The 26588-nt window shown below is 39.9% G+C and overlaps 1 protein-coding gene across 1 annotated transcript in view; it reads left to right on the top strand.

Annotated features, from left to right (window-relative positions):
• The window catches only part of LOC132210199 (ral guanine nucleotide dissociation stimulator-like 1), a 48050-nt gene extending 23102 nt beyond the window's left edge, over positions 1-24948 (top strand). The window contains exons 10-21 of the mRNA XM_059649624.1: positions 1038-1115; positions 1951-2031; positions 3827-3904; positions 9364-9557; positions 10180-10307; positions 12429-12644; positions 14665-14768; positions 15556-15634; positions 18095-18181; positions 18744-18776; positions 22350-22409; positions 24894-24948. Coding sequence (XP_059505607.1) covers positions 1038-1115; positions 1951-2031; positions 3827-3904; positions 9364-9557; positions 10180-10307; positions 12429-12644; positions 14665-14768; positions 15556-15634; positions 18095-18181; positions 18744-18776; positions 22350-22358 — 1087 coding nt within the window. The 3' untranslated portion in view covers positions 22359-22409; positions 24894-24948. The remainder of the gene's footprint in view (positions 1-1037; positions 1116-1950; positions 2032-3826; positions 3905-9363; positions 9558-10179; positions 10308-12428; positions 12645-14664; positions 14769-15555; positions 15635-18094; positions 18182-18743; positions 18777-22349; positions 22410-24893) is intronic.
• Positions 24949-26588: the final 1640 nt, after the last annotated feature.

Genomic DNA, 26588 nt, shown 5'->3' with positions numbered 1-26588 from the left:
GTTAAAGGGGCAGGATAGAAAAATGATTTTTTTTTCAGCAAAACAGCCACTGGTGACTAATCTGACCTTAAGCTTCAGTGAATTTGAGCAATGACAAATTCCTACATGAGTGCTCCGAATCAAACTTTGAGTTACAAGCTGTGCTTGTGAGAGTTGAATTGTCAATAGTCTGTAAAGAGCTTGTGTTTCTTTTTCAGAGATGAGGAAGTTAAACTTAAATCCTCTCTTTTGGGATGTTTATTGTCTGTCCCAGTGCAGAGGTTCTTTATTTGACATCTTTACACCTCATCTACCGACTCATTCCCCCTCTCAGCCAAAAATCCCAATGTTGATAAGAGTGCCAGAAATTAACATTATGATAATATGCACAAGTAAAATGATTTATTTGGTGTTTTGTGACCAGTTGCAGCTGTGAAAATGTTGACATGTCACACTGTGTGGTGGGTAGAAACCTAAGTTTGTCAGAAACTGAAAGAGTAATTGACAAGTAAATTTGATGTGACGTCAGATTAATCCTGTTGTATGGTATTTGGGATCTAATACTGTGAAAGGAAACTGTTGGGATTTGCTGTAAGATTATGTCAGGGTTGCCTCAGGAAGATACCCCAATTGGCAGTGCAGTGAGCACCAATCCAGACAATAGCAATCACATGAAGCAACTGCTTGACTGCTTCTGCAATGTTTGGCTTACTTTGAGAGATGGGATAATGTTGAATTAGCATAAAGCTTTCAAAGCTTTTCAATGGTAGATTGAATTTTCCTTGTCTTTCAGTATCAAGTTCTTGCACAGCGCAGGAACGGCTTTCAACAAGGGTGAAATCCTGAAGAAATGGTTTTCTCTCCTTATCGCCCTGCTCTGTCTCTTCCAACCCCCACCCCAGCACTGCCTCAATATGAAGACCTGTGGGCATCCTGTGGAAGTCAAAAGAACCCTCTCTCAAGACTGTGATTTTTTTGTGTTGAATTGAGTTGGATTTAATTCTGGATGAGTTTGCCTATTCTAAATGACTTAATTTGTCCTCTTTGATCAATTGCAGTTCTGGAAATGTTGACAGTGCAAATGGTGAGGAAAATGGAAGTTGTGGTTCTTCAGGATCCAGCGAAATAATTGCTAAGTAAGTTTAACTGCATGCATGACAAAGTGAATCATTATTCAGAATATGACAAAGCGGTAGGAAATAGCTGGGGAGCTAGCAGTTTGTGCAGTGTTGTACAGCCATCAAATGGTAATAGCCCAGAGACAATGATTTGATAATGTTTGTACCAGCTCTCAAAGAGCGACTTGCCTACGTTCACTCCTAAGTCCTTTTACTGTGTAATACTGCGAAACCTCTCCTTTCGAAAATTGTAGTTCACTTTTGAAGACCTCATTTGAAGCTGCATCCACCACACTATTAGGCAGAGCTTTCCAGTTTCTAATGATGCTATTTTTAAAAAAAATCCTTGTCACCATTGGTTCTTTTTGCTGATCATCTTAAATCAGTGTCCTTTTCTTCTTAAACCTTCTGTCACAAGGAACCGATTTTGTTCTTATCCATTCCAACCAAATCCCTTATAATTTTGAACACTTTTAAAATCACTTCTTAGTCTTCTCCAAGAGCAGCCCAAGCTCCTTCAGCCTCTCCACAGGGCTGTCTAGTTTGTCATCTCTGGTAATATTTTTTGTGAATGTTTTGTGCACCCTCTCAAATCCCTTCCTGAAGTGTGATTGGTAAATACCAGAGTTGAGGGGAAATCAGGAGGCTTTTGTTTAATCATGATTAGTCAGAACATATTTGTTTTTCATACAATGCTTCAATTTTTAAAGTTCAGAATCCTGATGAGATCTTCAACCTGCACTACCACTTCTATAATTATTGTGCACACACATACACACACACTATCGATCAAATATCAGGCATGGATCATTTCAGGAAGCACCATATCATAAGGTATTTATTTTGGCTCCAGAAGAGAGGAAGGAACAATCCAGAATAATTTTGATTTGGAGGAGGTCCAACTTCAAAAGGAACAAGAAGGCGTTTGCAGCAAGTAAGTTTGAACACAAGTTCAGGCAAAACTGTAATGAAACAATAGTCTGTCTTACAGCAGGAGGTTGTTTAGTGACAGTGTCAGAATGTTCCCACAAGCAGGAAAGAGTGGCAAATGGTACAAATGATGAGGATTATTGATGACCCCAATGTGTACCGAGTTAATTATAAGTAGTTCAGAAGGGAAGTGTTGAACTAAATGATGCTGGCAGCTAATGTTAACAGGGAATCCGAATGTCGTCCTCCATTGTGAGCAGTGAAAGGGTCGCAAAAGTGGGGCTAATGATCATAAATCCACTGTTTAATCTTCACAGATGTAAGGGCCTGGCTGAGATACTATTCAGAAGAAGTTGATGTCCAATTCACGATGAAAAGTAAATAGTTGAGACAAGGATGAGCTGAGGTTGGACAGCATTTTAGAAATGTGAAAATAAAACAACTGCAGATGCTGGAAAACTGAAACGAAAATGGAAATTGCTGGAAAAGCTAAGCAAGTCTGGCAGCATCTGTGGCGAGAAAGCAGAGTTAACATTTTTGAGTAATTTGAGCCACTGAGCTTTTACAGCAATTTCTGCTTTGATTAGAATGGCTGGTTGTCCTTGGTGCTGGTAACTCAGAAGGAAGTGAATTGTAGACAACTGAGGATACTGAGAAAGAAAAAAATAGCTTGAGGCTGCAGTGGCACTTTGCACAACAACCTAATGCTGTTTGAATGCAGGGGTGGTATCAGAGGACTGGAGGATTACAACATGTACTATGTTTATGTTCAAAAGTGTGTGGATAAATCCAGCAACTAGATTTATTTTATTGGTGGGACAGCATCACTGGAACTGTAATCCCAGTCTCAAGCAAGAATACTTGGGGAGCATATGGGCTAACATTTTATGCTGACTCAGAAATCTTCACCATCTGGTGTGTAACCTGTTTAATAAAGCCATCTGATGGAGGCTTGTAATTAGGAATCTTCAATTTTCATGGGTATATTAATGGATTTAACCGAAGATGAAAGGGTTTGCTTGAGGTATTTTAAATTGTTCTTCATGTTCAGTTGCAGCTGTGAAAGCGTCGAGTCTGAACACTCCGAATTCTGATGAAATTCAGAATTTCAGTTCACCGGAGAAGGGAGCGACAGTCAAGAAGTGAATTTGATCCAAAATGTGACCATGTTATGCTTCATTTGCAATACAGTAGTGTGTAAAGGGAATGGCTGGAGAGCTGGTGGCCATAGGTTGGATAATCAGAAATCTCTTCATGAAGGCAGAGATGTTTCCATGCTGTATGACTCTGTAAGACATACCACAGAAACAAAAACACGGATATCATTCCAGATCATGGCACATCGATGAAGAAACAGCTTCTGAGTTCTTTGCCTATTCTCTCCCTAATTCTGAGGAACAAGCAATACAAAGCACAAGCAGCAGTTGCATGTGAAGGTGTTGAGTTTATCTCAGACTGAAATTTATGGACTAATAGCAAATGTAAGCTATTGAAGAAGTGGCTTCACTCCTTGCACCTGCTCCTTTCCCCTGTTACCACCAGCCACCACCACTGCTGGCGAGCTGCTTTGGCCCTCAAGGGCATTTCTGGTAAACTTCCTGAGGAAATTTAAAGAACGTATTCACTATTTGATGCAGTTTTACATTTAGAGTGTGACCTTGTTTCATAAAGTTAGCTGATCACAGCTTGGGATGCTGAATTTTGAGACTTCATTTTTTTATTTTACGGCTGGCAACCAATTGTAGACCTAAACACCATTTTAATTTGCTTTTTCTTTTGTGGTTTATGATCAATTGCAGAAGCATAGACTTCAACAGATCAAACTTTCTAGAAGAATATAATTTCAGTCCTGCAGAAAAGGAAACACTAATGAAAATGTAAGTTTGATTTGACATGTAGTGAAATTGTATTTTCAATGTGAAATTTAAGAATGTGAGAAGAATTGCTGGAGAGCCAGAAAGACCTGTAAAATAATGTAGAGCCTTTGTCATGAAGATATGAGGCACCCAGAACAGGATGGCAAACAGCACTCCAACCCATAACAATCACATTCAAGAAGCTAAACAATTACTGAAAGAATCACGGACACTGCAGTTCAGGGACAAAAACAAAGTTGTTGGAAAAGCTCAGCATTTCTGGCAACATCTGTGAAGGTAAGAACGGAGTTAATGTTTCAGGTCTGGGTGACCCTTCCAGTTCTGAGGGAGGGTCGCTGGACCCGAAATGTTAACTCTGTTTTTGCATTAAAGAAGCTGCTTGTCTTGCATGTCCAATGATTGCATTATTCCTAGAGATTGGCTTGTAAATATTTTTCAGTGTAAATCATCCAAAATTCTTTGTCTTTTGGAATTGTTTGTCCTACATTATCACGCTTTTGTGGTTGTTTATCTCAGATTGTCATTAGTCTAGTTTGTGATAATGATGCATTATTGCAGGAATGGTTTTCCTCTTCACACCACTTTATTAGAAGTTATCCTGCAAACTTCCTGTGAATAGTTGAAACCGAATTATACCGCTATCTAGAGCAGTAAGATACTTGGCAAGTGGTTTGTTTGTGGTGTCCTGACTTTGGTAGCCCTCCGACTCCATGCTGCTGTTGTACGTTTTGCACATAATCGACCTTGAATTAATACTTCCTGAATCTATGAAATCCAAATAATCTCGTGAAATCATTTTTCATGTTTGAAGTTTGTCAACTAAGTGCTTTCAAAGATATTTGACTGTAGAAAGCATCGCATAAATGCATCTCTAGCTGGAATTCTAGTTATTTTTGAGCTATACCAGATTGCTGAGGTTGTTTTACTGCTCTGAATAAGATCAGATTACCTACAGTGTGTAAACAGGCCCTTCGGCCCAACAGGTCCACACTGTCCCTTGAAGCATCCCACTCAGACCCATTCCCCGAACACGAAGGGCAATTTAGCACACGGCTGATCCACCCAGCCTGCACATCTTTGGACTGTGGGAAGAAACTGGATCACTTGGAGGAAACTCACTCAGACATGGGGAGAATGTGCAAACTCCTCACAGACAGTCACCCAAGGCTGGAATCAAACCCGGGACCCTGAAGCTGTGAGGTGGCAGTGCTAACCACTGAGCCACCATGCTGCCCTGCATGTCACTTTGGCAGCATGGGGTTAAAGATGGGATTATTCTGGTTTGTCTGGCCATTCGATTAAACTCTGTGCTTTTTGATTAAGACGAAAGAACATTTATCCAATAGATTTGAGTGCTGGACTGGACTTTGGGACTTTAAAGTTTGAAATTCTTATCTTTATATATACAGTGATTTATTTTCTTTTGTACATGGTTTGCTTATTCATTTATTTTGTTTTCTTGAGTTGATATTGTTTGTCATTTTTATAATCAAGATAGGGCGGCACGGTGGCTCAGTGGTTAGCACTGCAGCCTCACAGCGCCAGTGACTGGGGTTCAATTCCAGCCCCGGGTGACTGTCTGTGTGGAGTTTGCACGTTCTCCCCGTGTCTGCGTGGGTTTCCTCCGGGTGCTCCGGTTTCCTCCCACTGTCCAAAGATGTGCACGTTAGGTGGATTGGCCATGCTAAATTGTCCGTAGTGTTCAGGGGTGTGTGAGTTATAGGGGGATGGGTCTGGGTGGGATGCTTCAAGCGGCGGTGTGGGCTTGTTGGGCTGAAGGGCCTGTTTCCACACTGTAGGTAATCTAATCTAAAAAAGCCAATGCCTGAAGGGCCCAGCACAGATAAATTACTTGTGAGCAAATACAAAGGCAATTTTTTGCAGTATTGCATTGAGAAAAATGGTCAATTTGAGGGAGTGAGGATTTTCAGGGAATATTTTTACTTCAGATGCAATAGCAAGCGTTCACAACTGGGCTGCACTGAAGTTTGAAAGAAAGCTCAAACAATTTATGAAAAATGCAGCAAAGGAAAAATCCCTCTTGTTAATCAAACAAATAGGACACAGTTGGCCAGGCAGCATCAGAGGAGCAGGAAAACTGATGTTTCGGGTCTGGGCCCTCCACCAGAAATTTTCTAAAGAACGTTCCAGACCTGAAATGCCAGCTTTCCTGAGCCCCTAGCCTGCTGTGTTCATCCAGTTCCACACCTTGTTATCTCAGACTCCAGCATCAGCAGTACCTACTAACTCAGAACACAGTTGGGATGCCTTGTGCATTGCTATTCACTCTAACCCACCCAGTTGTCTTTTTGGGTAAATGAAACAAAGTTTTAGAAATCTAAGCCACAGGGATTAGTGGTTATCTGGACATTTTTCTCCAACACCTAGCTATTCATGTTTGGATGAACACAGCTAAATGTGGATACCAAATTGGTCCTGATTAATTTCACAATATTCCTGTACTAATGTCTGAAGAAACATATAGGGATGAAGTGTATGAAGGAACCTAAATTATCCTGATCCCCGATTGAGGACAGTGTAATCCTCATGAAAGTAATGTGCTGGTTTGGCATGTTATTTGGTATGTTAATCTCCTTTTGAATTCAAGTTTTTTGGGTTGAGTAAAGTAGAAAATTATCATTTTTGTTTTCTACAGGATAGCAGCTTACAACCTGTCAGTTTGACATTGAAGAAAACACAGATATTTCGGAGGTTGAGTAAGAGCATGGTCAAAACATGGTTTTAAAGGAATATCTTGAGTGAGGGCAGAAGAGGCAGGAATATATCCAGTGAAGTTGTCATCGATGAAACAATTAATCTCAGATGCGCAAGTGGCCAGAATTGAAAAGAAAGACAAAAGTGCACCTGTACATAATTATTTCAATTCTGGAATACTCTAATACTTTAAGAATACACTTCTCTCCAGTGCCATTGCAATCTAAGTTTATGTTGTGCTCGCTTTAGGAAATGATCCTTTTAGATGGTGGAAGGATGATAATGAGTAATTAAATGAAATGATGTTGTACACTGCAGCTGATTAGAGGTTTCAGATTACTCGGTCGGGATGTAGTAACTTGTTAATGAATCTATTGGAAACAGAGACTTTAATTCTAGTGGGACGACAGAAAAGTGTTTTGGGTCAAATTTTGGACTCTGCACAGTACTAATTAAGTTCTACCATCTTGTCAGCAGGGTGGAGGCTCTTTAGCTCAGCAACTTATTTCCCAGCCACGAAGGCTTTCAGTAGGATATGGAATTTTTTGGTTTTGTGATCTTTTGAATTGATTTTTCTTTCTATATATTTTTGGAGGGTTACTGTTCGAGTGTTTGTAATGTGATCGAAGCATTTCTGAAAGATTCAGGACCAAATGAGCCCAGGCAAATTCCTTAGGTCACGTTACCAGTGTGTTTCAGTTAGTCACTGTTTCCGAGAGGTGACATAACAAAGAACATTTCCACAGCCTTGTCTCTCCATCTCTGCAATTTCCTTGTGTCCACTTCAGACGTTTCTCTTTTTTCCTGTCCAGTTTCACTTTTTTGCCTATCCCAGATTATGTTTGTCCTGTTGTTACCAGCTATGGCTTCAGCTGTTTAGACTCTAAAATCTGAAATGCACAGTATTTCTCCATTTTTTAAAAAGCTGATTAAAAACTTCACCTTTTATCAAGCTTTTCATAATTCTTCTGACCTCACTGAAAAACAATCTCTTGACATTTCCAAAAATGAGTCACTTCATTTCATAATTTGCCATGTTCACTAGTTAATATCATTCAGCACCTTAACAGTGTGGGCCAGCTGTGTTTTTGAATCATTGCAAAAGAGTATGACCTGTGCCAACTGACCTGAAAGCAGATGAAGTCAAAATAGTCCCTCCAGTGTAAACTATTTCTAAGTTGTATATCTTTCTCAAACAACAAGAGGCTGCATATGGCACTATGGCTGCCTAGCACTTCCTACACCAACCACTGTTTAACAGGAATGGAGCTGGTAAGGTCTGAGTGAAGCCCCAATGTCTGTGTGTAATGTTTCACATCATATAATTTCTGTGCAGTAATGATCTATTATGAACGGACTCAAATAAGTGATCAACTGTTTCAGTGTAGGGCTGCAGATAAGGAAATTCCAAATTAAAAACTAGAACAGCACTTTCAGTGTAAAATATTCCATGTAAATTGGGGATGCTAATCAAACAACTGTTTACTTTTTGGAGTCTTTGGAACGTCAAAGGTTTCTTCTGCCTATTGCATCATAGACCATAGCTGCAACTCAGTCCATCTCCCAATTCACAACAAGACTCATCATTCTGATGTTTGCTGGCCCACGTTGTCTCTCGGTTGCCTAATGTCTGAACTTTAGATTTTTTTTCAAAAAAAACTTTCAATTCTTGTGTTCACATCCTTTCATGTTCTTATTTTGCTTTTGTCTGGAATTATTTTAGGTCCCAAACTTTGCCTGGTACATTTCTGTTTTGCCACGTCCAGTGTGCTGTGTACTTCTTATTTTTTTCATCAGCCCACCACCGTTAGTGCTACTTCCTGCAGATGTATAGTTCCTTCCTCGAGACATCACCATCTCTCGCCTTTAAGAAACTCATGAAGAGTCACTATGACCAAATGTTTGGACACCTGTTTGAATATCTCCTCCTTTGTCAGTTTTTGTCTGGTTAATCTGCTGTGAGGTGCCCTGGGGAGTTTTTCTGTGCAAAGGGTTTGATTTCAGTGGTGTGATGACTTCGCTGTGCCTCTGACATCTTGTTGCAAAAAAGTAACCATTGATTTACCTGTGAAATAATGCTACGTGGCCTCTCAGTATTAGCCAGGCAGTTAAAATAAGTGAATTGAAAGCTGACTATGTTGGAGTATTTCATTATTCATCCTCAGCTGGACCCAATTTATCCATGTTACCGAGGTATCCAAGTACTGGCAATGCAACTCCCAGAACAAAGACAAACAAATCATCATTATCCTTGTGTTTTTCTTTGTTCATCTGATTTGTCCCATTTGACTTTTATAAAGAAGATTTTTTGTTAAAGCTCACTTTCTCTTTACTAGCAAACTCTAAACACCAAGAGGTCCTGCTGGTGTAATAAGTAACCTCAGACACATGTGAAATCACTTTATACGTGAGCCTTAAGCTTACTTGTGCAATCTACATAGAAGAAAACTTGGAAACATGGCCAACTTGCAGTTTCCATCCGTGGCCAGCGTAATTCGAACTTGGACAGTCATTTCTTCATCATTGGGTCAAAGTGCCACACAGCCACCCTCTGATGGCACAGCAGGATCACCATTGTCATGTGCACTGCAGCAGTTCAAGATGGCAGCTCATCTCCTGTGTGAGCACGATGACCCCGTATTCCAACTTTAATCTATTGCATTTACATTTGTAGAATTAGAAGCTTTTTTTCCACATGTTTTGCTTCCCCGATGAACAGATATAAACTCTGACTTTATTTCCAGTGCTATACCTGAAATTCTCGAAATCTGGCTGGAGGAGTCTGCCGAAGACTTTCGTCAAGTTCCAACTTACTCTTCTCTCCGGAAGGTACTTTCCTACTTGAACCAGACAGTGCCGGGGTCAGATGCTGAACATCGGGCCCAGAAACTCCTGAGTCGGTTTTTGGCGGAGGAAACAGCGGAGAAAGAGATGTTCAGTAAGATTTATAATTATGTTGCAAAAATGTGGTTTTAATTCAGGGTGCCTCCTTACAAGTTTGTGTGCGGCTTGCCCCTCTGTCTCAGGATTTAGTTCATTTTGGTTTCCTTTGACAAGCTTCAAAATTACTTCCAAATTTTTGGGTAAACGAAGTTAATTAAAATTATTGCTCAGTGATTACCCCTGTACTACATGATGTACAAGACCAAATTCTGCATAGAATTGATACTTTAATATGGTCCGATAAGACCCAGCAGCATGTAATGCGACTTTCTGGACAATTTCCTTTTGAACTGTTGCCGTCAATGACATTTTATTTTATAATCTGATGTAATAAGTTTGCAAGTTATTGTGAAACAATAGATTGTGATTCGGAAGATTTCCTAAAGCTAGAAATTGGGATGGGAATCTGTCATTAAATACGATTTCTTTTGCAATTGAGATGCACCCAACAAGAGGATTTCAGTGCAATATTTAATTTCACCAAATCTAGATTTAGAAGTATGAATATTAGATAACTATTGTAAACCAATGCATGACTTCTAGTCAGAAGTTTGTGAGATATTTTAGAGCAATGTGAACTTTGGGCACAAAATAAATGTCTATCTTCACTTGCACAGAAGGCTACCGTAGAAGAGTTAGATTCTATATTGGAGAAGAACACGACCAAACCATCGAACAAGTTGATGAAAAGCTCCTGTCCTACCCATCACGCTTCATTGCAGAGCAGCTAACTTTTATGGATGCTGTGAGTAAACAGGAATCTGGGGCCCAGTCATTCTGAATAAGATATTTCAGTCAGCAGTAGGCATCTGAATCTCTCTGTATTGTTTAATGCTATTACTGCTCCACCAGTCGTTATAACTGAATTCCCTTCAAAATGCAGTCTTCCAAGATGTTAAAATGTGTTGTTTGACGTGTAACTTCAGTATCTCGCTTGAAATACCTGCCAACTAAAACTTCAGCACTTGTCATTTGTTTTGAATGAACGTCATGTGAAATAAGTGACCCGAGAGAGCACTGAAAATCCTTTGTAACTTAGTGTTGAACCTTTACAAAATGAATAGTATTTCAGGGTAAAAGTTTAATTGTTTCATCATAACAGTCACTGTTTCTTCAAGAGTCCACTGATTTTGTTTGAAGTATCCAGTATGGCAATTTTGTTGTTTTCCCAGAATCTTCTGGAGTGGAATCAGCCACGGGGTATTCCAGTCTCGTCTGCAAGGTGGCTTGATGTCTACCTCTAAAAAATGAGACTCGTAGTTGCTGAATCAAAATTTGAGTTATGTCAAAGTCTGATCATAGGCTTAGGCTTGAAGTGGAAGTTCAGTGGTCTGTATGTCAGCATTGGGTGTGACTCTAGAATGTAAGTAGTCCTCTAGGTCTCAAAAATCCCAAGCATATGTTAGTGTTCAGAACAGGGGTGCAGCGATCTCATCTGGAAGTGACCACTTTGTCAAAAGTAGGTTTTGGTTATGGGATAAGAGGTAATGGGAACTGCAGATGCTGAAGAACCCGAGATAACAAAGTGCAGAGCTGGGTGAGCACAGTTGCTCCTAAGATGCTGCTTGGCCTGCTGTGTTCCTCCAGCTCCACACTTTGTTATCTCAGTTTGTTAAGGGGCAGCTGCTTTTCTGCACAGAGTTCCAAAGGTAACTGTCTGTTTTCACTGCAGTTTCTGTTGCATATGTGTATGTATATACCAACTGGCACTTAGAGTCTAATCATGTGACATAATGATGACAACAGCCATTTTTGGTGGGCAGCAACCTCATTGGGTGTCTGTCGAGGAATATAGCTGCTTTTCTTTTGTTGAATCATAGAGATCTGCAGTGAGGGCTGTGAGTCTTTTTTCAAATCAGCGGTTTTTTTGATCCTCATTGCCAGTTCTTTTTTTTTTTCCTTTACCGCACAGGTCCAGGGGGCTGAAGCATTAAACAGCAGGAGTTTTATTTTGTAGTTTACTGTCGAGGCAGCAGGGTTAGCCTAAGCTATTCCTTGCCGAAAATGATCGATGACATCATTGTGACGTGATCAGACTGTTAAAAGTGAGAGCCCACCATGCTTGCATAAACATGCAACAGTTTCCCACTGGATGGTTTCTGAGCATTCCATTCTATTCCAACCTGTCACAGCCAACTCTGGCTTTGAAAGTGATGAGACTGACAAATTTCTCCATTCTGAATGAGTTTACGGGGATCTGAAGGAACTATTTGCCGGTTGTGTTGACTTTCACTGTTGGGGCATAATTGTTGATGGGAGTTGCTCATCTTGAAGAGGGAGACAGAAGGACATTATGCAACCTGAATGGCCACTTGACAAGCTTGGACGTTTGGCAATATTCGTGTTCAGCATGAAACCAACAGTGGGGAAGTGTCGACATTGAGATCTGTTGAACCAACAGAGGGCCAGGCTGCCATTGTGTTCTGTCAACCTGCCTTGGTGCGAGAAGTAGACATGATGCAGGGCCGCTATACTGATGCCCAGCCTGTCTAGCCTGTGGGCCACCAGGGCTGAGCATCTGTAGCAGTGACTATTGCCAGCAGAGCCGTGCATTGATGGTGTGCGTGGAGCCAACAGTCGGAGTTGGGTGGAGATAACTGGTGATTTTAAATCTAACCTACAAATAGGAAGCAGATGACTGAAAATTCGAGGGTTTTGATCTGTCTGAATAGCCAATGTGCCCTTGTGCATCAATGTGAGTATTATGTAGCCAGTCGTTGACAATATAGCATGCAGTTTTAATGTACAATTGCAAACTAGCAGGACGAATGTACCCATGGATGGACAAATCTTGTTTGTCGTTCATTGCTTAAAACATGGCATGACTGACACCTTTAACCTTTGTTTCCTTTTTATTTTTGATCAGGATCTTTTTCGCAAACTTGTGCCCAGCCAATGTTTAGGGTCCATCTGGTCTCAACGAGGGAAGGAAGCAAAACAGCATCTGGTATCAACCGTCCAGGCCACCATTACACAGTTCAATAATGTTACAAAATGTGTCACCAGCACCATATTAAGACCTCAACAGCTGAAACCACGGCACACGGCTAAAATCATTGAGAAATGGGTTGATGTTGCCCAGGTACACTATTCATTATTGGTTTTTAGCCTTTGTGACATGTTAAAGTCCACAGTGCATGAAACAACCATGGTGGAAGAGAGCAAGCCATGAACACTATGTGTTGATATGTCCAAGGTTTGAAAGCCTCTTGAATTGGCGAGCAGAATACTTTTCTGAATAAGAGTTGAATGCTTCATGGAAAATCCTAGCATTCATAATTTCTGTAGTGCTGGCTGCTAATAGTTCTTGCCTCAGTTTACAGTTGCATTGAAATATTAATGTATTTTTTCTAATCAAAAATATTTATGTGGATAAAAAAGGCAAACTGATTTCAGATTTTTACTGGCCCTTCAAAAATGAAGTTAGTTATTGGGCATTACATAGTGTTATTTGCCTCCCTTCCAAGCTGTAGTCAGTTTACGAAACAGTGTACATTTTATTCCCAATGTTCTGCATTCTGTGTGCCCACATGATGGCCCTCCAGTAACTTGCCTGGTTGTCTGTTTCTTATGTGTTTGCCAAAGGAATTTGTCTCAGCATGTTAGTCAGCAATCGGGACAAGAGTGAGGAAGGGCTGTCAGATCTGATGCCAGGTTTGTACTTGTCGCCAACATGTGGCATTCCCACTCGTATATTTGGAAAGGATCAGGATAGGAACCGAGTAATTAACTAATTAAGTAAAGGAAGTAATTGATTCTTACTGATTTTATAATCCAAAATTGCACTGGATTTTGCAACAAAACTGTACTTTCAATGTATTTTCCCGTATACACGTGACAACAAAATATTCATTCATTCGTAAGGTTTGAAATGAAAGTTCACAATAATTCTGTTGCCAGCTAATTTAGAGAAGTCTGGTTTGGGTCTTGGCAACACTGCCTGCATCAGTTTTGACTCGTTTAGAGTCTTGAGGCATTAATGGGACCTTGATGGGGATTTGAAAGTCTGTCTCCAGTTTTACAATATGGAGCAGTTCAACCGAATGTAGGTTGACTCCCAGTAGTAGACATGGATGAAAGAGTTGCTGACATATACACTGGTGCTATCAAAGGCTATTCTGAAGAGGAATCACCACCTTACTTTGATCACTTGGCTGACTTTTCTAGTTCTGATTTTGCGTTTTTACAATAGTTGGCAAGGAGTGGCTTCCATGTTGAAGTGCCCTCCGTTACTTCCATTTTACTGCAGCAGCTTTATTTCCCTGAAGCCGGAAGACTCTGGGCTGGAGAACCTACCTGCTGGCCTTAATCAGATAAGGCTCTTATGATTATGGCAATTGACGCACCTTCAAAGAAATCCCAAATGGTGTGATCACCCTGCCCCTCCCTGGCCTTCCTCCCCAAGCAGAAGTGGCTTTGAGACCTGATAACAAACACTCGCAGGCTTCCTCCTCATCTCCACCACACCCCAAAGTACACATTTGGGAGGTTTGATTTGATCCAGTTTTCTCCCTACCTCCAACAGGTTGGCGGGGGGGGGTGGAAACAGATGAAGGACATTCAGCTGCTAATCTAGGTAAGATTAGTTAACTCAGTATCAATAACGTAGTGATTCATAAAAGTAGACCCAATTTCCTGATTTGTCTGTTTTCCCTCGAATGAGTATCTCACGTGACTGGTCCTGCCCTCCTATTCTGTCAGATAATACAACCTATCATTCATTTATGAGCTAAATGTGATGGATATAACAAAGATGATTACCCCGCGTCCAGCCCCCTACCTTCGCTACTTCTACCACTCAGATGTCCATGTGTCAATCCTACTCATTTTAAGCTCCCCTTTGGTGTCAGTAATCATATCTAATCAGTCACAGGCTGCCAGCAAGTGAACTGAAAAGGTTGTCTCAGAGGGATACAAAACTAATATCAAGGTTTGAGTTGCCAAGAATCATGGAATTCTTTCCCTCAAAAAGTTTGTTTGTTAATGCTGTTATTTTCTCAGCTAACATTTTTCTGATAGAACCTTTTTAAAAAGTCTGAGGCGTTGGGTAATGGGGAGTCACTGCTTTTTCCACAGAACTCACGGCTTTTTTACTCTGACAGGAATGTAGGACTTTGCAGAATTTCTCGTCAGTGCATGCAATTACCACGGCATTGCAATCGAATAGTGTGTTCAATTTGAAGAAGACTTGGGCAGCCGTGTCAAAGTAAGTCATTGTTCAGAAAGAGCCTTCTAATATTTATTTAATAAATATGAGGTAGGAAATTGCAGGTTTGACCTCCAGGTTTACTTGCACAAGTGATCTTCACACGCTCGGTGCATTAACAGGATTACCAGAGGCACTACAGTGCAATCCTAACAATTGGCTAATTGGCAGAATCTTTCATTCTTTCACGAAGGAGCGAAGAGTTAATTTGTTTAAGTGGAAAAAGAAAACTGTTTGGCAACTTGAAATATTTAACTATCGTGTTCCAAAACTGATCTGCTGTTGGATGTAACGTAACACAGTTTCCTGTGGATATGCTGTGATGGGGTGATATAAGGCGGAGGTTTGTATGGGATGCTAAAATACAAAGACAACAATTATTTTAATCTCCCAAGAAAGCACTCTATAACACTTTGAAGTGCACACCTGTAGTTTATGTTCGTGTGCCTCAGACCATTTGATCATGGTTGTTTTTTGTAGGCAGCTTGGGAATGAAATCTCTCTTGCTGCAATGAGATTCACGAAAACGACTGCACTCAAGAGCTTTTGCGGCACAATGGCAGTATCCCCATCCCTGGGTTGAAACAATCAGGGTTCAAGTTCTACCTGCCCCAGAGATTGCCAAAACATTTCTGAACAATTTGGTGAAAATACCTATACTTATTGTAAAAATGCTTCACTGCCGTTCACTCTCTGTATTACTTGCTCATTTGTCAGATTCCGTATCAGCTGTTTGTTATCTTGACTCTATTCTGTCAAGAGTAATTTGTCTCATTCTCTTGACTAGGAGCAGTAAGATAACATTTGAAGACCTTTCAAACAATGAAGAAGATAACTTTATTGCAAGTAGAGAGCTGCTGATGGAGGTAAGGTGTTGCACTTGGCCCAGTGTGACTATATTCAGGGCATGATCAATAGTTTCTAGTAAAATATCTGCAATGAACTCAGTTGGTGACTGAATGCATACAGATTCTGTCAATCAATACTGCAACAGGAGTATATGTATTGCAATCCAGGTGGTCTGGCTTGGCTCAAGTCTTCCAAGATTGTTTTGTCATGATTCTTATAATTGCTGATGATATTGGAGTTAACATTTTAATCGACATCTAATTTGGTTATACTGCAGTGATGCAGCCTTCATAGATTATCTTTCTCAGTGTTCATTATCTTGGAAATTTGAACTGAAGCAATGTCTAAAGTGCGATATGTGCCAATTTCTTTATCTTTTGTTTTGTACACTTCAAGGGCCTTGTAATTAATAAAAGCCAAGGCAAAACACTAAGAGATTTAACTGGTTCTCATAAGTGTTTTTTGCTCAATTACCATGTCTTCCTTTTATTGTTCTCTGCAGTAAGAACTATTTGCTGCGTAGGAATGGAGAGATATTCATATCTCTTTGTTCAGTATTTCAGACATCAACTATCTAGTTTCAACTAGCTTGGACGAAAACTGACAAGTTTCTAGCCATTCCTCCTCACTCCTTTTATCGTGCTCTTTGTCCACTCATTTTGCTCCTGAATTTGACAAAATAACAAAATAATTGGTCAGATATAAATATTTTGGTGCCACTTTACCAAACTAGTTGTCCAGCTCAGAAAATAGTCAACGTTTTCTTATTCTCGAAATCATTCTTAGATGGAATTGAAACACTTTTAAGCTGGTATTTGAAGAGGGAGAAATGCAGTAATCATGCTAGCATGTTGTCAGTTTGACAGACACTCCATTTTTCAAACTGCTCAATGTTCTAGTTGCAGTGAACGATCTTTTTACATTGCTTTCCAGATGTTTGCCCCAGAATTTCTACTGCCCTGCTGTCACACTTTGTTTATTGTGTGTTGTGATTGGTGCACTGTACAGAATTTCAACATATTTTTCTGATCTAGATTGAATCTAAAAGTAGGTTTGCTTTTATAATCAAAAATGTGTGCTCTGCATGATGATTGTTTTTGTGGTGCAAAATTCTGTAAGTATACAGGGGAAAATGTGAGTTCATGATTGGACAGTTGTATAACTTCCATAAAGCTTTCTCCCAGATTATGCAGTGAATTACAGTGCATGGTTTGCGAATCTTTCAGCATCTTACACAAATGTGCTTTGGCAGTGGTGCAGGGCACCGTAATAGTTCTTGCTGTGTGTACATTAATGTTCAAGACACAAAAGCTCCAAGTGTGAACAGCAGGTTCACAGATGACACAAGAATTGGAGCGGTAGTAAGTAGCAAAATGCCTTCGTTTTGAGGCACACATTGTTCCAGCTGTGGCTCAACTAATGTTATTTACAGTTCCATCATTACCCCTTTGCTGTTATATTCAGGCAAGTATCCAATATTTTACCAACTTATCCACAGGTCCTCCTGCCTTCAAGAATATGTTTATGCACACACCAAAGTCCTTCTGATCCTCTGTCATCCAGACCCAAAACATCAACTTTCCTGCTCCTCTGAAGCTGCCTGGCCTGCTGTGTTCATCCAGCTCCACACCTTATTATCTCATTGAACATATATTCTCCTGACCTATTAGACCCCCAAAATGCTTCACCTCACACATTTCTGGATTGAATTCTATTTGCCTCTGTTCAAGCCTTCTAACCAGCCCATATGTGTAACCCGAGAGACTAAGGCTTTTTGCTGTTTACAACCGTCCAATTCTTGTGTCATCTGTGAACCGGCTGTTCATACTTGGAGCTTTCGTGTCTTCAACATTAATGTACGCACAGTAAGAACTATTACTGTACCCTGTGGTATGCTGCTGGATGAAAGCATCAAGTTGCCGAAAAGCCCTTCAAAAATCACATTTACTTCCTGCCACAAACCCAATTTTGGCTCCAATTTGCCAATTCGATGTATCTCCTAGGCTCTTAGGTTCTGAACCAACCCACCATCTGAGACCATTAAATTATTTCTTCGGGTAAGAGAGGTGTGTAATGAAAAGACATTGAGAAGAATTATATTCTTGAGTTTAGAAAAAAATGACGTTTAAACTTGTTGAGACAAAGTTTTGGAGATCTGGTGAGGTAAATTGTTTTTATCTTCAAGCGAAATTGCACATTACGTAGAAAATTTCCAATCTCCAAATGATGAGGTTACACAAATATTGAGTTTGGTTTCCAGTTCACAGATGAGGGATCAAACGTTGAACTTGCCTGGCCTTTATAGATCTAACTTTGCATTCCACTGTATAACTGTCTAAAATTTTGAGTCCTAAATTTTGATTCTAAATAGATTTAGTTGTATGATCAAGGTAATAAATAAGACATGGAGTAGTAATTTTGAGAAATAGGACAATGAGTTCACAATGGATTAAACAAATTCACCTCTCTTTTTGTAGGATATCGTTCAGGGAATTGTGCCGTACCTGGGAACTTTCTTGACAGAATTTTCAGCGCTGGATTCGGCTTTCCCGAATTACCATTCAGTAAGTCTCTCTTACAAGATTTGGATTCCTTATTTGCTGATGAGCGCTATTATTATGGTTTCATTGCAAGCTGCTTGTAGATGAGAATCAAAGCAATAAAAAAAATGAATGAGTTTGATTAATAATCCCAATCAGAATAATTTGATGCTTTGTGCTGTGAATCAAACAACTTGTAAACAAAGGAACATGCAAATCACTTTGCAGTTAATTGAATACGGGTTTAGTTTTTCAAAAGGTTGGATAAATTGCACATCATTTTTATTCTGTACAGGTAAATTGGTTACCTGGATGTCACTGCCTATTGAGCAGTTGAACAGCTGAGAATGTCTTCAGCTTGGTACTGATCTACTTGACTGGAGCAAAGGGCTCTATGTAGCGTCCAAGATATGACCTGGTGGTATGACAGATCATTTGTGATTGGCCTTTGACGATATACTAAAATGGAACCAAGTTTACAGAGCTTGTATTTTACTTCTGATCTTTTAAATTTCATAATCTTGTAGTACTGTTTGACCTTTGTACATTTGAATTAATTTTCTTTGTCCTTGTCTATCTCTTACAGAATGGCTTGATCAACTTTGACAAGAGACAAAAAGTTAGTACTGAAAATTGCACTGTACAAAATGTTTGGAATTGTATGAAAGGGGAAAAGCATGCTTTTCAATCTTGTGCTGCTTTATTTGCTTGATGGGGGTGTAGGGGGAGTCCCCAACAGCATCCTAAATGTATATGGTCACTAATAAATCCAATAAAGAATTAAGGAGATGCTTTGTTGCTCAGAGCAGCCAGAATGCAGAAGCTGCTGCTACCAGGACTCGTTGAGAGGATGAGCACAGATGTATTTGAGAGAAAGTTAGATGTCAGAAAGGGCACAACGGCATATTTAGAGTTTGAAGCAAGGTGGGAGAGGTGTATAGATCAGCATGGAGCAGTTCAGTCAAATAGCCTGCTTTTGCGCTGCTAATGTGCTGCAATTTACCTTTGAACAGTCACAGCCATGTACAGGATTTGCTAGGCGTTATGTGAATGAAGATGTTGTTCAAATAATCTCAGTGTCATGGAAGTTATTTCATTATTGAAGACACTGGATAAACAATCTCTCCATATTAGTATTTTCCTTCATATGAAAGGCATCATTTCGTCATGGGATGTCAGAAATTGAGGGAGTGCACCTGTTTGGATTTTCACTGACTGGGCAGTATGAAGAGGGTCCCACCCAGACCCATTCCCCATGTCTAACTCACTGAAGCTAAATATCCCTGGGCACTACGGGCAATTTAGCATGGGCAATCCACCTAACATCTTTGGACCTTGGGAGGAAACCAGAGCACCCAGAGGAAACCCACTCAGATTGTATTTTCACCTTGTACTGCAACATTCAGCAGGCAACCTGACAATATGAATTTGAGAGGAATTTGACCTTATGGCAAACAATGAATTCTTGCTTACAGAGCTGTAACTTGAGGTCCCTATGAATAGAATTGGTTCCGATCAGAAGCAGCTGATGCTGAATTTGCCAAACTGGGCCATGTGATGTAAAATCAGCTGGGTGGCAAAATAGGCATCCAACGCTGTGTGACTCCAATTCACCAGCTCGGAATGCAATCTGTCAAATGGCCCGCCATTTGTCGTGGCTGATGTGGATGTAGTGAAGTGTTTCTTTTCACTGACCTGTTGAAAACTGGCTGGCACTTTACAACTTGGCAGTAACATGTTGTCAGCGTTTGACTTAGAAAGGTCTGCCCCTTTTTACATGTCAAATTGTGACGAGATTCAACCAAGAAGCCACTGTGGTTGAAAGAAAATAGTCCAGTAACTTCGAGCTGCTCATGGTCCATTCAATTTCATGGTGGTGCAACCTTGAAAAATTAACTCAACATTTTCACCGTCTGTCTTGGTATCAGTTACTATAGATCAGCCACTTATTTTGTACTTGGCAGACTTCCTTTTGCTTGGATGAATGATCTTTCATAACATTTCTTGTCTTCACCCTCAATCAGCTTATGGTTCTTAAGTGAATCTTTTTTAAAAATAATCCATCTTTGAAGCACTGTTTTGGGAATTAGTGTCCTGAAACCATCCAGGATAATCTGTACAGAAATTTATCCTTGAAAAGTCACATTTGTGTCATTTATTTCCAAAGCAGAAATATTTTTGTGACATGATGTACTGTGCACTTTGAATAAAGTTATTGATGCTGTTCAAAATACCATGGACTCGGATTTAGCAGGAACAATTATAGCAGTTTAAACTTGCCTTAACAGCTCATTATTTATTTATGTTCTTTCAGGAATATGAAATAATTTTGGGTATCAAATCCCTGCAGTTTGCTTGCTCATCATACACCCTTCGTCCAAACGAGAATTTTCTAGACTTGTTCTTTATGCAACAATACTTAAGTGAGGATAGCGAGTACGTAACTGGTATTGTAGGAGTGTGCAGGTAAAACAGTTAAGGGTTGTGTGTGAAATCTTCTCTAGTTATAATTGCTGTTTAATGCTAGTGAGCTGCCAGATTGTTTATTGTCTTCCTTTTCCTTGGTTTCAAAGTTTTGACAATGAATTCTGACCTATGAGGATAAAGTCAGTTGCTCAATGAATCAATTCTGTTGTGTTGCATCAAAATGCGTTTTATTGGTATATAATAGTGCAGAGTATACTACCACTAAGCCAATGATTGCAGGAAAATGCAAAAAACTTGATGAGTGACCAATTTTAGCAACATGTCCAAGAGCTCCTATTGTGAGTGCATCTACAAATCCAGATGTAAATTGTACCAGTTTTGAGAAATGTTTCATTTCCTTCCAATTTCTTTTCAAATACATAATCCTATTACTAACATAAAATTAACAATAACCCTACACAATTGGTCAGCATTTTAAAGTATCTTTCAATGGTTGCCTAAAAACATCATTCCCTCATCTCAAAATAGCCACAGTATATTTTTAATAATGCAACCAAAAATAATCTCCAACTGAAAAAAAACCACTTTGCCATTGCTGGACCAGAGTTGATGAAGGAACCAGATTATAGATCACTGAAACTAATTTTTTGTTTTGACAGAGCAGGCTTTGTAATAATTACATTTTTTGAAAACAGTTGGCTTCTTCATAAATTGGTGGGCAGAAGTAATTATTTAAAATGTACCTGATGTATCAATTTACATTCCTGCTTTGAAAAACAAAGCTCACGATTAAGCCCATCCTCAGGCTACGGATGACCATGTGCAGCAAGCACCTGGCATTATCGTCAATTCAATCAGTGGCACAGTCAGTATTGGGCCAACTTCAAACATGGTATTTATTGTAACAGTAATTACAAAATGTTACCAAAATTCAGTTTCCATGGATCATAAGTTATATTTAAAGTTCTTTTGGACGTCTGGGATAGTATGGTTGATTTTCGGACAGATTGTCTGAAAATATCAGCAACAGAAAGTCTGGTCAAGAGATATACTCCTTCATTTTACTATCTCCGAGATGTGGCATGTGCTGTTTTAGTCACCTGAAGTGACTGATTCATGACCACCCTTCATTGCTTGACATTGCCTGTACATTCACATGACAGTGTGGATGAGGCCCGGAGAAACTCCTGTATAACTTTACATCCTATTGTATCACCTTCGGCACTGGAAGTTTGATTCTCATGTTTTCCAGTTGACTTTTTTCAAGCCCAGTCCTTGTTAATTTTTTCTGTACCTGCTGTAGAAGTTCGAGCATTTTGTTCAATTCCACGTGTTCTGCAAAAAGAGGGGGTTATCGTCTTGGTAAAAAATTACCCAAAGGAATCGCAGATGCTGGGAATCAAAAACACAAAGAGAAATTGCTGAAAAAATTCAGCGGGTCTGGCAGCATCTGTGAAAAGAAAGCAGAGTTTTCTTTCAGGTCTGGTGACATTTCTTCAGAACTCTTATTGTCTTGATCTCCTGTTCAAAAAGCAGAAAAGATCGATGTGCCTACAGTGAGAACTTTTGTCGCTCATTAGTCAAAGTAATGTTCAGTGTTCTCCTGCCTGAAAACACGTGCCTTTTGCAAACAAAATTATCATTCATGCAATTTCAATTCTATGTAAATGATTGATTTTGCCATTAATAATAAAAATATTGAACAAAGGCATCTGATTCTTTTTAAATGAATCTTGTCTGAAAATGTTTATCTGCCACCCTGCAGCTCCTCTGAACTCGAGAAACCGCCAAAGCCCAAAAAGAGTGTGTTTAAACGCCTCAGCTGGTAAGTATCCCATGTTAAGCACCGCAAATATCTCATTATTTCCTTTATTACCTGGATGAATGGACAGAAAGATAAGTACATCTGTTCCTTGACAAATAGAGACATCTGATGTGTGGTCATTATTGCTTCATTGGAGTGAGATTTTTTAGTAACTGGTTGAGTAATTTGAGACGATGCAAGGAGTAGTGCTGTTATTCTCACCTTGTGCATGTGTCTCGTGTAGACTGATTGATAGAGATTCTTTGCTATGACCATGATTGTAGAATGTGGACCTGTGATGAGCTTGGTATTGCCTAGCGATTCTCATTTATCCACTGAGAAGTTTCTGCACCATGGCTAAATTTCGCCGGAATAAATTTGTTTGAGAGACAAGTAAGCCAAAAAGGTGTTACAGTGAATTAAATTTGCATATTTGTGGGCCTGCATAATGAAAACTAGCAATGTTTAACAATTTTGAGTGAAAAATCAGATTTGTGTTCCACTTTGTGGGTCAGCAGGCAGCAGAAATATCTTCTGTTGAAAAATTATCAGCCATGCTTCTCACATTTGAAGCTCCACCTTAAAATTACTATCTCAGTGGAGTCAAGTTAGGTAAAGGGGAAGCACAACGAGATCTAGGTGTTCTTGTACGTCAGACAATGAAAGCAAGCATGTAGGTACAGCAGGCAGTGAAGAAAGCTAATAGCATGCTGGCCTTCATCACAAGAGGAATTGAGTATAAGAGCAAAGAGGTCCTTCTGCAGCTGTACAGGGCCCTGGTGAGACCGCACCTGGAGTATTGTGTGCAGTTTTGGTCTCCCAATTTAAGGAAGGACATTCTGGCTATTGAGGGAGTGCAGCGTAGGTTCACAAGATCAATTCCCGGAATGGCGGGACTATCATACGTTGAAAGATTGGAGCGACTGGACTTGTGTACACTTGAGTTTAGAAGGATGAGAGGGGATCTGATTGAGACGTATAAGATTATTAAGGGATTGGACACTGTGGAGGCGGGAAGCATGTTTCCGCTGATGGGTGTTTCCAGGACCAGAGGACATAGTTTAAAAATAAGGGGAAGGCCATTTAGAACAGAGTTGAGGAAAAACTTCTTCACCCAGAGAGTGGTGGATATATGGAATGCCCTGCCCCAGAAGGCAGTGGAGGCCACCTCTCTGGATGCTTTCAAGAAAGAGATAGACAGAGCTCTTAAAGATAGTGGAATCAAGGGTTATGGGGATAAGGCAGGAACAGGATATTGATTGTGGATGATCAGCCATGATCATAATGAATGGTGGTGCTGGCTCAAAGGGCCGAATGGCCGACTCCAGCACCTATTGTCTATTGTCTATAAAACTCAAATATATTTCCATGTGGAAGTTGACATGAAAGTATGTGTTTGTTGTCGTGCATACATGTGTAAAGACTTCAAAGTTGTTTTTGGTAATTTTTCCTGAGTTGGGGATATTATCTTATATTTCTGTTCAATAGGTAAGGACTGACCAGAACTCAGCAAAGTCAGATTTTTCCCCCACCTACCCATCTAGAGTTTCAGAGAAAAAACCGTGCCTTGTTGCTGTGTTGTGCCTTGCAGTGATCTGGAGTGTGACATGTGATTATTGTTATATAGAAACCAAGAAAGAGAAGGGAAACACTTATTCACTTCCTGGGATATCTTCTCTTTACATGAGTGTGGATGTTACATGGATGTGATTTAGGCTTCCGTGGCTTAATTGTGATTCTCGAAGTGCAGGCATTCAACATTGCAGCATTAGTGTGCAATCTCACATTTCAGCAGCCATCTGCTCTTGCTCCCTGTACTATTTAATGCCTAATATACCAACAATCAGGATTTTCAGTGTGGGAATTTTTTATCATGCCATCTGCTGTACTTCTTTTGGGAGTTTTGGAAAATTTTCTATGTTAATCATGCAATATAAATGCAAATTGCTGGATAGAAATCCTAACGTTTGCAGTACCAATATACTGAAGGCCACATTCAGAGTTCACTGTCGTACCTTACAAAGTGTTGTGCACAGTTTTCTATCAATTATCAATGGTGTTACTTTGTTTTACGTTTTATTTTTAATAAACTGCAGCTTTCAGGAAGAAATTATATACACATTAGCATGTGGCCAGGTTGGGGGAAATTTTCCACCCTGTGGGTATTCAAATCCACATTTTGCCTTTCATAAGATTGAGGTTGATAGCAGGTTGAATAACATTGCAAAAAGCCCAGATTCTTGTGCCATTCAAATATGCAAACATTATAACCTATTCATATACTCCCTAACTATTAGGCAATGTAACAATGTTCAATACTAGTAATGCGAGCTCTCGGTATGAGTGTGCCACTATTAATCTCTCACAGGTCAAATGTGGCGCACATCAAACTCCTGGTACTCACATCATCAATATACCTTCATTCTAGTTAAATTTTTTTTAACAGTTTGTCTAGAATGCAATGACATTTCCATATTTTTGTTGTGTCCCCTTTCCCTTGTGCAGCCTGTTTTCAAGGAGTGGTGTTAAAGTACACAACACTCAAACTAAAAGCTCTGAGCAGCGAGCAACCCTTCAGAATGAGGATTCGGACGACAGCATTACCGCAGCCAGCATTTTATCCGATTCCAGCCACTTGGAAATGGAAGAGCCGAGCACTTCGCAAAAAGCGTCAGAAAAGGTGAGACAGTGAGGCACTCATCACGTAAAATATGTTGTTCTCGGAGACTCCGGTTTGTCTAATAATGTCCAGACACTTTTTTTCTTCTTTCTTTCCTTCCTTTCTTCTGCCTTCCTGCCGTCTATTATCCTGACTACACTTTGGCAGTCAAGAGGATACAAGGGTACTCAGTGATACCGTCCCAGCCACTGGAGCTGGATGGCTGCCTAGCCAATCTCCTTCGCCTTTCTTTTAAGAGCTATTAGCCGAATAGCCATTTTGATGTTTCAGCCAGACTGAAATCCTTAATGTGAATGCCGTTCCACCAAGCATCTTCATAACTGGCTGCTGCCAGCAATTTTCCATCCCAGGTCCCACTTGCCAAAGTTGGGTCACTTGCTTTCAGAACGAAGGCAAGACAGCTGTGCCTCTCCCATCAAAATTCAACCTTTGTGCTGGTTACTGAAGCATTTGATTCCAGAAAAGATATTATTCGTTCACAAAGTGAGAGCTGATTTTTTTGGTTTTTTTTTAGTTGTGCTGTTGGCTTTGTTTTGCTTAGATATTTTATATGATTTTATACTAATAGCCAAAATATTTCATCTTTAATTGTTCACAGCATCTTTAATTTCTACACAGTAAATTTTAGTGCATGGGGTACATCTGTTGCAGCTTGAAGCGCCCAGTCCACAAAAACAGTATTTAGAGTATGTTGGACAGGTCTTGATCCAGCAATTGCAACAAAGTAATGCAAGTCTCTGCATGGAGTCCTCGTGACTGCACGTTTTGTTTTTCATCAATATTCGGGCTTTGAGCTGTTGATTAGTGCGTTCTCTGCTGAAGACCATTGTATCTTGGGAGATTATCAAAGTTGTGTTATGGTTATTGTTTATAGAATATGTCTAGGACTTGTCCCAGGGATATTTTCATAATGTATTTCTCTAAGAATTGGGCTAAGTATTATTAGGTCACATTTGGGTGTTTTGGAGTGGTATTTTTTTGTTTCAAAATACCCTCTTCCTTTTTATGGATTCTCCTGTTTAGTGTTGTGACTTCCTGTCTATTAATCATAAACTGAGAGCTGCAGTGACTTGGATGATTTCACTTCTGGTTTCTTTAGTTCTCTGCTGTATGTGGTTTGCTGTTGCTGTCTGTCTTTCTTTCTGCCAGTGGTGCTGTGCCGCACACATTCTGATCTGCACAATGCACTGGTTGGCCCATTCGCAGTCACCCACACTTCATAAATGTGTTTTAACTTCAAACAGTGTAGTTGGATTCAAGATTTCTGTGCATAGCAGGGTGAAGTGGGCAAATAAATATTTATGTAGGCATGTTCACATACTGAGTGCAAACTGAAACCCCAAAGGGTTTATCTGACAAACCTCGAATTGAAGCACCAGTTTACATGGTCAAGTGAAATGACCACAATGTTATTGTGCTGAAGGAAACTAATTAGTAATTTATGGGCATGCTAAGTACTGAATTGTTGACGTTGACTGAACAGCTAGTAAACACAAACGGGAGTATAATTCCTCAGAAGT

The sequence above is a fragment of the Stegostoma tigrinum genome, chromosome 11, assembly GCF_030684315.1.
Source record: "Stegostoma tigrinum isolate sSteTig4 chromosome 11, sSteTig4.hap1, whole genome shotgun sequence".
Taxonomy (NCBI): domain Eukaryota; kingdom Metazoa; phylum Chordata; class Chondrichthyes; order Orectolobiformes; family Stegostomatidae; genus Stegostoma; species Stegostoma tigrinum.
Note: the sequence above shows the minus strand (reverse complement) of the source record. Positions and strands in the feature narration are given on the sequence as shown.